We start from the raw sequence: 12,305 nt of genomic DNA, 5'->3' as shown, positions 1-12,305 counted from the left end.
GCCCATAGTCAGAGTACGAATTCACGTGCGCGTTTGTGTCATCTCTTTGGGAACAAGAGCGAGTGAAAGTGTGTGAGTGTGAGTGCAGGACGACGGGCATGTTGCTGAGGCGCGGCAAATGCCTGTTACGCTTTTGAGCCACCGCCTGCGGTTGACAGAGCACGTTGAACCACCCATTCCGTTTGGGGTTCGAGTCGTACACTTAGCCACCCGCTGCCCCCCCCCCCATATAGCCATCGAGAAACCATCCAAACAGGCGGGTTTTCTGCGGCCTGATGCACATTAAAACGCAATTAAAGTTGCAGGCGTTAATTGTGCCGCCTGTGTTGCCTTTTCTCAGATTTTTTTCGAGCGCCTGGTGCATTTTTGAGTTAGCTGCCGAAAATTAATTACTTTTGCACCGTCCCAGTTCCCTCAGTCATTGGAAAAGCGGGAGCGCAGATATTACGCGAGAAATGTGAAAAACTCGTCAACTACGAGTGGGTGTGTTCCGGAAATCAATTTGTCAGCTATCATAAAAAGTGGTTGATCTTTGAAGAGGGGTTAATTTCCGGTTTATGATACAGCATTCTTAAATGTTTTTTGTCATTAACTCGTAAATAAAAAACATGTTGAATTAAATAAAACATTAAATAACTTTTATTCTTAAAACCATGCTGCAGAACTTAAGTATTGATATTTAAATGTCATCTTTGCCTTAAACCACATACATACATTAAACCTTCTCCCACAATTTGAAATAGGTTTTCACGGAAGCTTCACTGTTCGTAAATAGGAATGCTCGCATGTGAATGTCTCTTAATGAATCCAGTCCATGACTAAAGCCGCAAGTGGGTCTTTTTTCTACTTTTGCTGTGGCATAGCAATGTGCGGTGGGCCGGAAGTAAGTGGGCGTGGCAGAAGTCTGTTGGTGCTAATGGGGAGTCGCACACGCACATACATATACACATACAATCGTTCGCTTAGTTTTTCTTGTGCTGTTTCTTTGGCCAGTTGTGCAGTTAAATCCTTGGGCTGGAAACTTTATCTTTCGGCGCGGATTCTCAGAAGCAGCTGTTGTTCTTCATCTCCTTCACTGCCGTTCATTCTAAAAGCGCTGTTTATTCGCAGCTTTTCTTATTCGTTTTCTAGGTCCCGCCAGTTTTTCGCTATTGCAGCCGTCGAGGGGTTTGGCTTAAGCGCCAGTTGCCGGCGACGTGCCGCTGAAATAATTAAGTTGCCAATCTCGGCAGGCAGACTATCAACAGCGATCCAGAGACAGCCAAGATAGAGATATAGTTGGTAATGAAGAGGGGTTGCAGGCTTGCACTTAGATTCAAAGCTTTTCAATTAGACAGCAATTGTCAGGATCAGCAGGCGTTGTTTTTACTGTGCTCGGTTTTTAAAATTCATTTAAAACGCCGTTTGGAAAATTGGTAAACGTCAAGGGTGAGAAATCAGCCTTTGTCTGTCGCCTTGACGACGTCTCGGCTGAGAAATATCCAGAAATCGCCCCAAGTTCCTTCACCACAAATAGAAAACAAACAGTAATCACGCCTATACACCCACTCCCTAGGAAATAGACAGCTTGTCGAGCTTTTCGGTTAGAAATGCGAAACATTCCTCGTACATATATTACGCATACGCACGGCTGGCAGCCACAACACCGCAACTGAGGTCTTTTCTGAGCATTAAATGTCGCTTCTGTTGGCCCGCTTTGTAGTCTGGTGAGCCGAGTAAAAGAAAAGTGAAAACTGCTGCAGTTTTCACCAGCTTTCTTCCCTGTTGACATTCTTTTGACAAAAGCCGCTGGCCTTGTCTCTTGATGAGATGCCCGATCATTAGCATCACAGCCGTGGCGAAGTCGCAGCAAATTGCTATGCAATGCAGTGCGCACTAGGTGAAATCAATTCATGATTTCGTAATTCTCGTTTAAATTTATATTGTGTGCCACATACACTTAAGCAAATTTTACTACGTGCTTAAATACCTTCAGATATCTTAGGAAAACATTATGTTTTAGAAGTTTCTTTTGAACTTTACTTTAACTTCGTGAGTGGATGCCTGCATCCAAATATTTTTGCCGTGTGGAATGTGCTTTCAGTGTACGATTCAGAGGGCGCTGCGTTCCCGAAAAGAAACCCCAAACGATGCCACTAGGTCGGCCGGTGCAATGCAACTCGTACTCGTACAAAGGAAGCAAAGGCACTAAGTTGCGGCGACATGTGCGCTTAAAGCTGTGGGAAGCGAGCAAGGCCAATGAATACCAAACGAATCGATAGTGCGAAATCGAACTCCGAGGGCAACGTGAGCGGGGCAGGCATTTTTCTGCTTGGTCGACCCAGGGAGCGGAAAAGCAATTTCGCTCTGAGCCACCTCAAGTAGCAGCCGCTTTTCTACCCTTCCCGACGAGGGCCAGCCCAAACGATTTGCAAATTTTACCAACGCACCCAACCAATCGAGGGCATTGCTGGGCAAAAAATATAAAACGTTTTAACCAAAAACGAAGCAAATGTTGAATTTCTAAGTTAATCAACTAGAAAAAAGTTGCACTCACTCGTTGCGTCACTACTTTGCGTATAGGTTTCCGTCATGGAATGCTGGATTATGGGCCCAAAGTTCTTACAACGCGGAATCAAGCGATTAGATGGAAGTTTGCACCCAGTTGGCAAGCATAAATTATTCCAAGTTTCAGCTTCTGTCGCCAGCAGCTTTGCACACTGGAAAAAATGACACCCGCGCAGCAAAATGTATAGGAATTTTCTTAGCTTCCAACATACGATAACATTCATGTCTTTCAAATTTTATAAAATATTCTCATTTTAATTATTTACAATGTGTTCATTTATTATTTTGTATTCTAATTTACCTTTACTGTGTAGCACCCATCGGTTGCAAAATGGACGCGCATTCCACAGCCGTCGCCATAATAGATATGGAACTGGATTTCGGCGAGGATATGGATGAGCACGGAGTATTGGGGAAAGTGGGTCAGCCTGAGTACTTGGTAGCGATGGTTCGGCGCCTGCAGGCGAACCATGTGTGGATCCGGGAGCAGCTGACTCACCTACATCGCCGCCTGGTGACTCTTCGGTTGGACAGGCAAAGAAGCCTCTACGAGGGAAAGGAGCGGTTGCAGCGACTCCTGCTGAATTTGCAGGTAAAATACGGACGCCAGTGGGCACTGTAGGGGAATCGAAGGATAATGGAGCTCGGAATTCGGGTGCCAACACTTTAGGATGGTGTGAAGAACGTTCTAAAGTACAAAGGATCTTTAATGACAAAGGAATCAAAATGATGGCATGATGATCTCAAATTGTACGACGCGAATGTTATTAGGTTTTTAAAAGGTTACTGTAGCAAGATTCATTTTAAAACAATATTCAATTTTAAAACTTTAGTTAAACGTAAGACCCTTCAACGAAATTTACTGAAGAATGAGTTTATAAAGATTTTAGCGTGTACATAACTATCGTAATGAAGGTCCTTTATTTCCTTTGTATAAATATTAAACCCTTGCAGAGGTTATATTGATTTAAGTTAACGACGCAGTAAAGAAGACTTTTGCGAAAATTTAAGGTATATATATTCTTGATCAGTCCATCTATTCGCTTCTACGCAAATTAGTCTCTTTGTTTTAAAGCCATCTGCATGACTTTCCCACAAGTTTTTGTTTTATTTCTGCTAGTATTAAAGCGGAACGGAGCTGCTCGGACTACTATATCATATACCTGGCATATGAATAATCGATCAATTTCGTTACACACTAGTATTTTCTCAATATATGATTTAATATATATATTTCACAATATTGTGGTTTGTGGTCCACACAATCATAATTGTTGAACAAACTTGTGCCTAAGTGCGTGCATAAGTCATGCAACTAACTCACACCACTCTGTGCACTGTGCGCGGCATAGTCCTCATAGCTCGACAGCAAATAGACCAAAGTTCTGGTGTAATGGCAATTATAGCTCGAATTACAATGCGTAACTCAATTAACCAGACACCAGCGGAGGTCGAGTGCATCACTTAACTCGAGATTAACCCTTGACTGGCCCCGTCCTCGTCCTGTCCCTTCCAATCATGTGCGGCATGATGGGGGATGGAACCCTCTTGTTCCTCGTCTCATCAGCCACTTACACGGGCCCATTGCTGTTTAGCAACTATTTATGGAGACAAGTAGTTGTCACTTGCCACCTACATGCTTTACAGTGCACTAAGAGAATCTGGGATTGATAGAGAGAGATCCCACCCGAAAATGAAATGGAATACCTATGGCAGTTGTCTGTTTCCTAATAAATGATTACTCCAAGAGTGGTTTTTTGCAGTGTACCTACAAAAGAACTGCAACTGCAACAGCCGCAATCGCCGCTTTGTAATGATATGCCTTCCGGGCTGCTGCTTTTGTTCTACACAGTTCTGTTCAGTTAAGTTCAATTCAGTTATGTCCTGGCCTCGAGGGTCCTTGCCTGTGGATGACACCTAGCGTGTTGTCATTATCACTCGGAAAGTGGACCGCAGTGGTGTGCGAGTGGGCGATCCGGTCAACTGACATCACTTGAGTGGACCATAAACGGCAACAAATGCAAATGCAAATGAAATTATTGCCGCCGCAGCTCCAGTTCTCTGAATGGCCGACCAACAGTCCCGACATCGCGCTGGAACTGTTTGCATATGCAGGCGCACGCCCACAGATATGCCACGCCCCCGGTACCCCGCCCCCTCCACTGGCTACCGGAAGCGCCCTTCAAACGGGCGGCGCGAACCATAAAGCCATTGGCGACCGACTGCATTTCAGCGATATAAATATTTATATAAGTTAATCGGTTTATGGTGCACGAGTAATTGAATTTCACGACGGCGCCAGGTAAATGAAACCAGGTAGCATGTAACTCGGACTTGCCCCTCTATCCCCTCTATCGGTTGTCACGCGGTCGGCCCGATGTTGCAAAATGGCAGGACACTTTAAACTTGGTTTTTTACTTTGTGCATCCCTTTACGCCCAGCCCATTGGAACATTTCAGTCTCAGATTTGGGGTATATGGCGATTTGCAAAGCATTGCAAGGCGATCTCATTGTATGTTTGTATAGGTTACTTCATCTTTGGAGCGTTGATGCTTTGGATGCTCATTTCCAGTTATTTTATTTAACTGTGGCCTTTTGATAAAAACCATAGATTTTAATACTTTATACATTCGCTGTTATGTTGTAGGATAAGTCAGTTACTACATATATTTGTATTATTATGTATATTTTGCAGTATTCATAAGTTAAGAAAAAATATAATTTTTATTAACTGATTAATGACAATCATTATGTTTTGAAGAACATCGACCTTCTTACGTACTTCTACTCCTATTGGTCCGGGAATAGGACTTACGCTTTCCATTCTTCCTGTTTTTAGGTTGAAATGGGTCTTTATTTTGTTCGAAAAAAAATTAGGTCAAGACTGGAGTAGTTCGCAGCTGGGATATAAAAAAAGGAAGATGATTAAACACCTGCTGGAAAGCACACACTGTGCTCATTACACAATTTGTATAATATCTGTTGCTGAAGAACAGAGCATTCCTTATTATGAATCGGACTTGCCACTTGAAACCACCCGGCTCCAACGTGGCGCCACCCGGAAGTGCCGGCCGCGCTGCATGGACGCGCTGCCCTGTTTCTACGGCACTTCCGCTTTACTGCGCATTAATTGAAATTAAATTTGGCATTACTCTCCCGCCCTCTCGCAAAACCCCTTGCATTCCGTTTTCCCGCCGCCTGTGCAACGATGGCTGCAATTTTTGTACCCTGAATTTTCCTATTCCTTGCATAATTTAAAGTTGTTTGCTCTGCTGCCGCTTTTGCATTATGCCCAAAAGAGGCGGAATGGGGGCGAGCGTGGTGGCCACTGCCTTTGCTGCGTTGCTTTGGTATTGTTGTTTTCAATTAACTATGCGTCTAGCTAAATGGCAAGTAAATTAATGTTTATAGTGCATAAATATGCAATTTATAAGCTCCGCTCCTCCTGCCATCCGTGTGCGTGTGTGTGTGGTGACGTCACTCAGACTTGGTGGCGCCATGTTCTGGTTGAATTGAGCGTAAATATTAATAAGTTAGGAGCACAAAACAATACCGTTTCATGTAATTTGGGGCATCTGCTGTGTATCAATGAAGAGCAATCCCAGATCCTCAATCGCCAGATCTTGCTGCGCTTCGGCAACTGGCGGTCAGCAGTCAAGGATCTCAAATCCTGCTATCCTGCCCGACCTTCTCCACAGCAACAAATCGTACGAAACTTTGGGATAAATGTCTAGAACTATATTTGAAAATTTCAATTATTTTAATTATAACTCGAACCCACCAGCAGCTCAATGGAACATATTCAAAAGTTTTATTTGCAGCATAATAACGTAAAACAGCAAAATTATTTTGGCCAGTGCACAACTTGCTTTTCTGTTGTGTCGGTGCCAAAACTTTAATTGCCTTTCGGGCCGAAAACTTTAGCAGAATCTGTGCTGCTATGCATTTTGTTAACGTTTCCGGTGACTTCGCGCTGGAGACCACCTCTTCCGCAACACAACACCACACAACACCACACCACACCACAGCACAGAACTCTTGTTGTCCCCGGTTTGTGTGCCCTTTTAATTGCCCATTGAAAGTTGTTCACTTGTAAAAGCGAACTTTCGAGCTGCCAAGTTGCCGGCAGTGGAGTGAAGTGTAAGCAAGAAGCGTGAAACTATGTGTTATGCAATTAAAAGTGCAGGCGGCCCTAAGCCCAATCGATGCGGATATTCAATTGGCCACCGGCAGGCCAATTTGCCGCAACTTATTTAAGGATCAACCGGTTTGGGAAAATCGGATGAAAAGCTCGGGTGACCACAGCTGCAGCTGCTCGTAATGAGTTTTTCATGCATGCGCCCGGCCGCCGAGACAGAGCCCCAAGTTAACATTATGTGACAGCTGCAGACAGAAATCATTTCGAGCCCTTCTATGTGCCATCCATCCTATCCGACATATCCATCCCATCCGCCACATCCATCCCATCCGTCCCAATGAAGCGGACGAAACCATGCTGCATATGCTTACGGGATGGCCAAAAACCCGAGAACCACCACACTTAACACATATCAAAAAACAAATAATACGTTAAATAAATACGCTAAATACCAAGATGTGTCATCTTTGATATCAACATTTTCATTTTTTTAGAAATATTTTGTAAAAATATGTATGATCACCTTTTTCAGTCAGTAGCTAATTTGGATACACTTTTCCATTCTCGTGTGGCGAAATTGTTGCAGGTGTATTTATAGTACATGTGGCACTCTTTTCCTTGCATTGGACGGACTCCTTTGTTTTCCATTCTGCGATGTCTCCTGCTGGTGACTGGCAAGGCAGTCACATGATATTTTTCTGATTTTCCACTTGCATTATCACGTCTAAAAGCTGTCTACTAGTGGGACATGTGGATTGTGTGCACTGTCTGGACTAAGGGCCATTGCCAGTGTCTATTCGATGGGGCGGGGGAAAGAGCAGGGTACTCGGGCAATATATAAACATAATTTAGGAGCAAAACAGGGGAGAAAGACTTCACCAGTTGCTATGGTAGGCGAATAAATTATAAGAGCTGTGGCGCCACTCCACATGACTTGGTTACGTGGGGCAAGTGTCCAAACTTGGTAAACAAATACAAATTTTAAGTCAATTTTAGTAGGACCAGCGCGTATAGTTACGGTCGCAGAAGCCTGAAAGACGCTGCAATCATGCGAAACCCAAATTCGCCACAAGTGCTGGTGAGTACCTGTTGTTGACTTCATCAATTTATATTCATAATTATTTTATGCCAAAATATGTACATTTCCATAGATAGGAGACACGTTCTGCTCTTGTCATTAAGTTAAAGAGAGGATTGTGTGTGTAGAATTGATTCAGTGAGATCAAAAGGTATTTGTATACCCGTTACTCGTGGAGTAAAAGGGCATACTAGGTTCGTTGAAAAGCCCGTAAGAGGTTAGAGGAGCGTTTACCACCACCTATCAAGAATATATATTCTTGATCAGGATCACTAGCAGAGTCGATGTCTGTCCGTATGAACGCTGTGAGCTCGGGAATTACATGTAAAACGTAGGATGTGAAGATTAAGCATGCAGATTCTAGTGAACTGGACGCAGTCCAAGTTTGTGTCAAAGATGAATGAATACAATGAATTCGATTAATTGTAGACTCTTGTGACTGAGAGCTCGTGACTGTGTGTGTGTGTTTTTTTTATAATATTAATGTTTTTGAAATGATGAGTTTTCAACTCTTTTCTTGTTTTTGAATCTTTTTGCCGTTTAATATATTACATTGAAACGCCATAATACAGGGAGCCCGATATGTGGAATATTCAACAACTAAACATTTTCGTAGTATCTGATGTTATTCTGATGATGTTATTAATGTACTATGACAGTGCCCGTATAGTGACCTGTGAACTGCGAGTTTCGGCTCGCAAAGTCATTTATTAGGCCACCACCGAGATTGCATCTTGACGGGTATCTATCTGTTAGCTTCTTTTCCGCCGCCATGTTTCCTGACCTTTCTCATTGACTTGTCCCATTAATTTAGTTTGCGACTCTGTGCATTTAGATGAAAACTGCAGCGGCACCCCTCCCACTTGCCACCCCTAAGCCATGCCATTGGCTTAGTAATTGGCCCCGGACATTTTAATGAGCAGCATCTTGGCAGCGTCACGTTTTCCGGAGTCTTCGCAAAATATTTGCAAGAAATGGCATTGGCATAATTAAGATTATGTCTGCATACAGGCTGCATTCGAGTGGTGCAACATCGGATGTGGTGTCGACTGGGTGAGGCGGAAATTTGAATGCCAAGTCGTCTGCTAATGTTAATATGATAGCAGGATATAACCATCCACTCGACTGGCTCCATTAAATTCTCATGCCCAAACATTGCGCATACGACATGTGTGCTAGTGTGGCCTGCCAGCTGACAGCTGCACCTTCAGTCCCTCCCACCTGCCCGGCACCTGCAAGAGAGTATGACGCCTCTTAGGAGCTTAGCTCCAGGCACGTCTGGCAGCCTTTCCCATGCCTGTCAAACGCCTTTCCGCCTTGGAAGTCCCCTCCCCGCCCACTTTGCTGCCCGATGCACCTAACCAAAACTGGCGGATTTCACCCGGTTTTGATGAATTCGAAACAAATTTAGCGTAGCGAATAGTTAGCAAATGATCCCTCTGTTAGCACGATCCCTCAAAATGTTCTGAACAATTGTGAATAAATTTAATACATTTACGGTCTATATCAAGTTTTGGACTCCCAAAATTACCGATTTTTCTGTTAGTGAGTCTCCGTCGTGCAGCTGCGGCACGTAATAACATGCGGCTGCCAATGTTGTGGACGCACATTGAGCTCCTCGCATCGCCATTCCGTCGCAGTGTATCTCCATCTCGAGGGTCTTGCATAATTTATACAACCACGAGAGCCGCCAAAAAACCGCAAATCTCGCAGCTCCTCGCTGCACACACGAAGCGACATCAGTGGCAGCAGGAGCAACAACAGAAGCAGCAGCAACTGCAGCAAGTGCAGCGTCGCGGCTGAAACCCCCAGCATTGTGGCAGATTCTGGGACAGCTTAAAGTACCCAACGGTTCCATGCTGAATTATTGGTGGTTTTCCCATTTAACTCGTGAAACATTCGATAATGGATGGCCGCGGATGTCAGCGATTTCACTTGCCACTCCCCGCGAACGTATGCAAACATGTGTTCTGTGAATTTCGACAACCTCTTTAAAATTTTTTTCTAAAATTCATATTCATTTTTTTTTATATGAGATTTAGAAATAATTAGCTTGTAGGTGTATGCGGACTTCTATCCCGATTTGGTTATTTCCTTATTATAACAATTTACTGGAAAAATAAACATGCACATTTTTAGTATTTGTATTATTTCATAGCGATATACAAAAAGCGTAAAATTAGGTATCATAATGTTAATACATAACATTTCTTCTCATACTAAAGAATAAATAGGAAAATTGTAAACCAACCAATAGTTGGTTGTATCCTTTTTAGTTTTAAAGCACCCAATCGCCAAACACGGTTCAGTACCAAATTTTGAATATTGGTTATTTATGGAATTATGGAATTCACCGATAGTCTACGACAGCCTCTTCAAGTCTGCAAACGTTTTGGGCAGTGAATCCCCCAACTTCTCTCTTAGTTTGCTGGGTAGGGTTATTTCATCAGCGATGACCAAGTATTGACCATAGGGAAGCGATTCCAGCAGTACTTTATCCGCTATGTCGAATGTCTTGGGAAATCCGGCAGATTGAGGCCACTTTGCCAGCTCCGACTCCAAGGTCCACCTGGCAGCGAGGTCCTTGTAGTAACCCTGCCTTAAGGAATCCACCTTTTCCAGCTTGGCCAAGTTCGTCAAACTCGTTTCGTGATTGGCTGAAAAATCGATAGCACGCATTAAAAGGGCACTTGTTAGTAGGGTCCACTTGCTGTCCGGCTCAAACTCCAGAAGATCTAGGCAGGATTGCAGCTGCGTTTGCAACTCCGCCAGAAGATCATTACTGCAAGTCGCGGTGCCATGTGGTGGCGCAAAGTAATGGGCTCCGTTTTCCGAGCCTGACATAGGCGAAAGGTTCACGATTTGGTCGGAAAGCCACAGAGAGTAAGATGAGTTTCTTTGGTAATCGAACTTTTGCTGGCACTTCCAGCTGGTTCCGAGCTTGTCCAATGGTAGCCAAGATTTCAATAAAACTGTCTTCTCTCCACCAATTAGCTCAGTCCTCAATTGTTTGATATCTGGGTATGGCTTATCTAGGGCGAGGACTGCTCCGTGTGACTCCAGTCGAAAAGCAGCTATCCTCGGAGCCCGATCTAATTGGGCGCCGCTGCCCAGCAACCACCGCTGGTAGAACCAAGCACTGCTGTCGTTGGGATCCGTGAAAGCAGCTGTCAGCACCATTTCAAGTTCCTTTTGCAACTTTTCCTCACTCATAGGCCGGTCTCTTTGCTGGTTTGGATATAGCCCCGGAAGCAGGAGACTACGGTGGTGCCAGCTTGAGTAGTTCGAGAAGTTTACCTTGATCTTATCGGTGCAGAAGTCCAGCTCCTGGGCAGCTGGCACCATGGCTTTTTCGGTCACATAGCGTCTGTAGTCCCAGGTGTGGAAGTTGCGCTCGTCAAACTTGAGGTACTTGTTGCACAGGTGCACCTCCCGCTGCCAGTCCGCTCGAGGATTCTTTTCCAGGATCCAGCTGCGGTGGTGCCACGCGTTGTAGGACTTCGGGTTGACCATTAGGCACTGTTCGGTGAGATCCAGTTCGCAGGTGAAATAGGAATGGGCCTTGTCCTCTGGAAGGGTCTTCTTTTCACTCGCCTTATCCTCCTCTTCACCGGTTTGTTTTTCCTCTTCTAGCTTCTCGTCGGTGGGCGTCTCGTATGTGGCCTCCTCTTCCTTCAGCTTGGACAGCTTCTCTAGGACGCACTCCCTGCGGATATTCCACAGGGTACTCACATCCGGATTCCGCAGCAAGATCTGAACCGTTAGGCTGAGCATTTCGTTGTCCAGCTCCCCTGCTTCCCTCTTTTTCTGAATCCTTCCCATAGCTGCACGGTAGGACCGGACTTTCAGAGCCTGCTCCTTCTTCTTCCGCTCGCGTTCCTCCTCTGTGGTCCTGACTTTTACGCGTCCGTGCATTGCCTTGAATTGTATAGAAGTCCAATATTTACAAAACGAAAATAATTAGTCATCAGTGTGGCCGCGCTGGAAACGATGAAAATACCAAACGGCACAAATATAAATACCATTCAAATAGGAAAATAATATTGTCTGCCTCTGCTAAAATACACACATTTGAATGCCCATCTTTTTATCAAAAAATTACATCAAAAAATTTGTTCAACCATTTAAAAATAAGCCCAATAGGTAAAATTTTCCAACTATATCATCCTTTTGCTCAAAATATATATATCAGGGAGCAAAATTGAAGGAATACAACTGGACAATTTACCCAAAACATATACAATCCTATATGAAATTAAACAAATTCAAATATTTATTTAAAAAGGGTTTCTTCTATACTTTTGGAACCCATTTCACATTACATTTTGAGAATTCGTACTTCAATTCCGGTACTTTTCAGTATTTTTTCAGCTTGGGAAATGCCTTATAAATGCGAAAGTACTTTATTTTTGAATTTCGATGTTGGAAATGAGAAGATGAGAACAAAATAGTAGCACCACTTAACTTGTTAACAACCAAATGTTAAATCGGATTTTAATTAAGATAAGATATCCTGCCCCAGATTTAAAGTAATGATATGGG

The 12,305-nt window shown here is 43.8% G+C and overlaps 2 protein-coding genes across 2 annotated transcripts; one reads left to right on the top strand and one right to left on the bottom strand.

Annotated features, from left to right (window-relative positions):
• The first annotated feature begins 1,350 nt into the window (after positions 1 to 1,350).
• Positions 1,351 to 3,330, top strand: LOC120452432. Its single transcript, XM_039636661.1, has 2 exons — positions 1,351 to 1,428; positions 2,862 to 3,330. Exon 2 carries the CDS (start codon positions 2,879 to 2,881, stop codon positions 3,167 to 3,169), a length of 291 nt encoding a protein of 96 aa, XP_039492595.1. The 5' UTR covers positions 1,351 to 1,428; positions 2,862 to 2,878; the 3' UTR covers positions 3,170 to 3,330.
• Positions 3,331 to 9,891: 6,561 nt separating this feature from the next.
• On the bottom strand, positions 9,892 to 11,751 carry LOC120453065 (geranylgeranyl transferase type-2 subunit alpha). The gene has a single exon (XM_039637590.1). It carries the CDS (start codon positions 11,676 to 11,678, stop codon positions 10,125 to 10,127), a length of 1,554 nt encoding a protein of 517 aa, XP_039493524.1. The 5' UTR covers positions 11,679 to 11,751; the 3' UTR covers positions 9,892 to 10,124.
• Between the last annotated feature and the right edge of the window lie 554 nt (positions 11,752 to 12,305).

The sequence above is a fragment of the Drosophila santomea genome, chromosome 3R, assembly GCF_016746245.2.
Source record: "Drosophila santomea strain STO CAGO 1482 chromosome 3R, Prin_Dsan_1.1, whole genome shotgun sequence".
Lineage (NCBI taxonomy): Eukaryota > Metazoa > Arthropoda > Insecta > Diptera > Drosophilidae > Drosophila > Drosophila santomea.
This window is presented reverse-complemented; position numbering and strand designations above follow the sequence as displayed.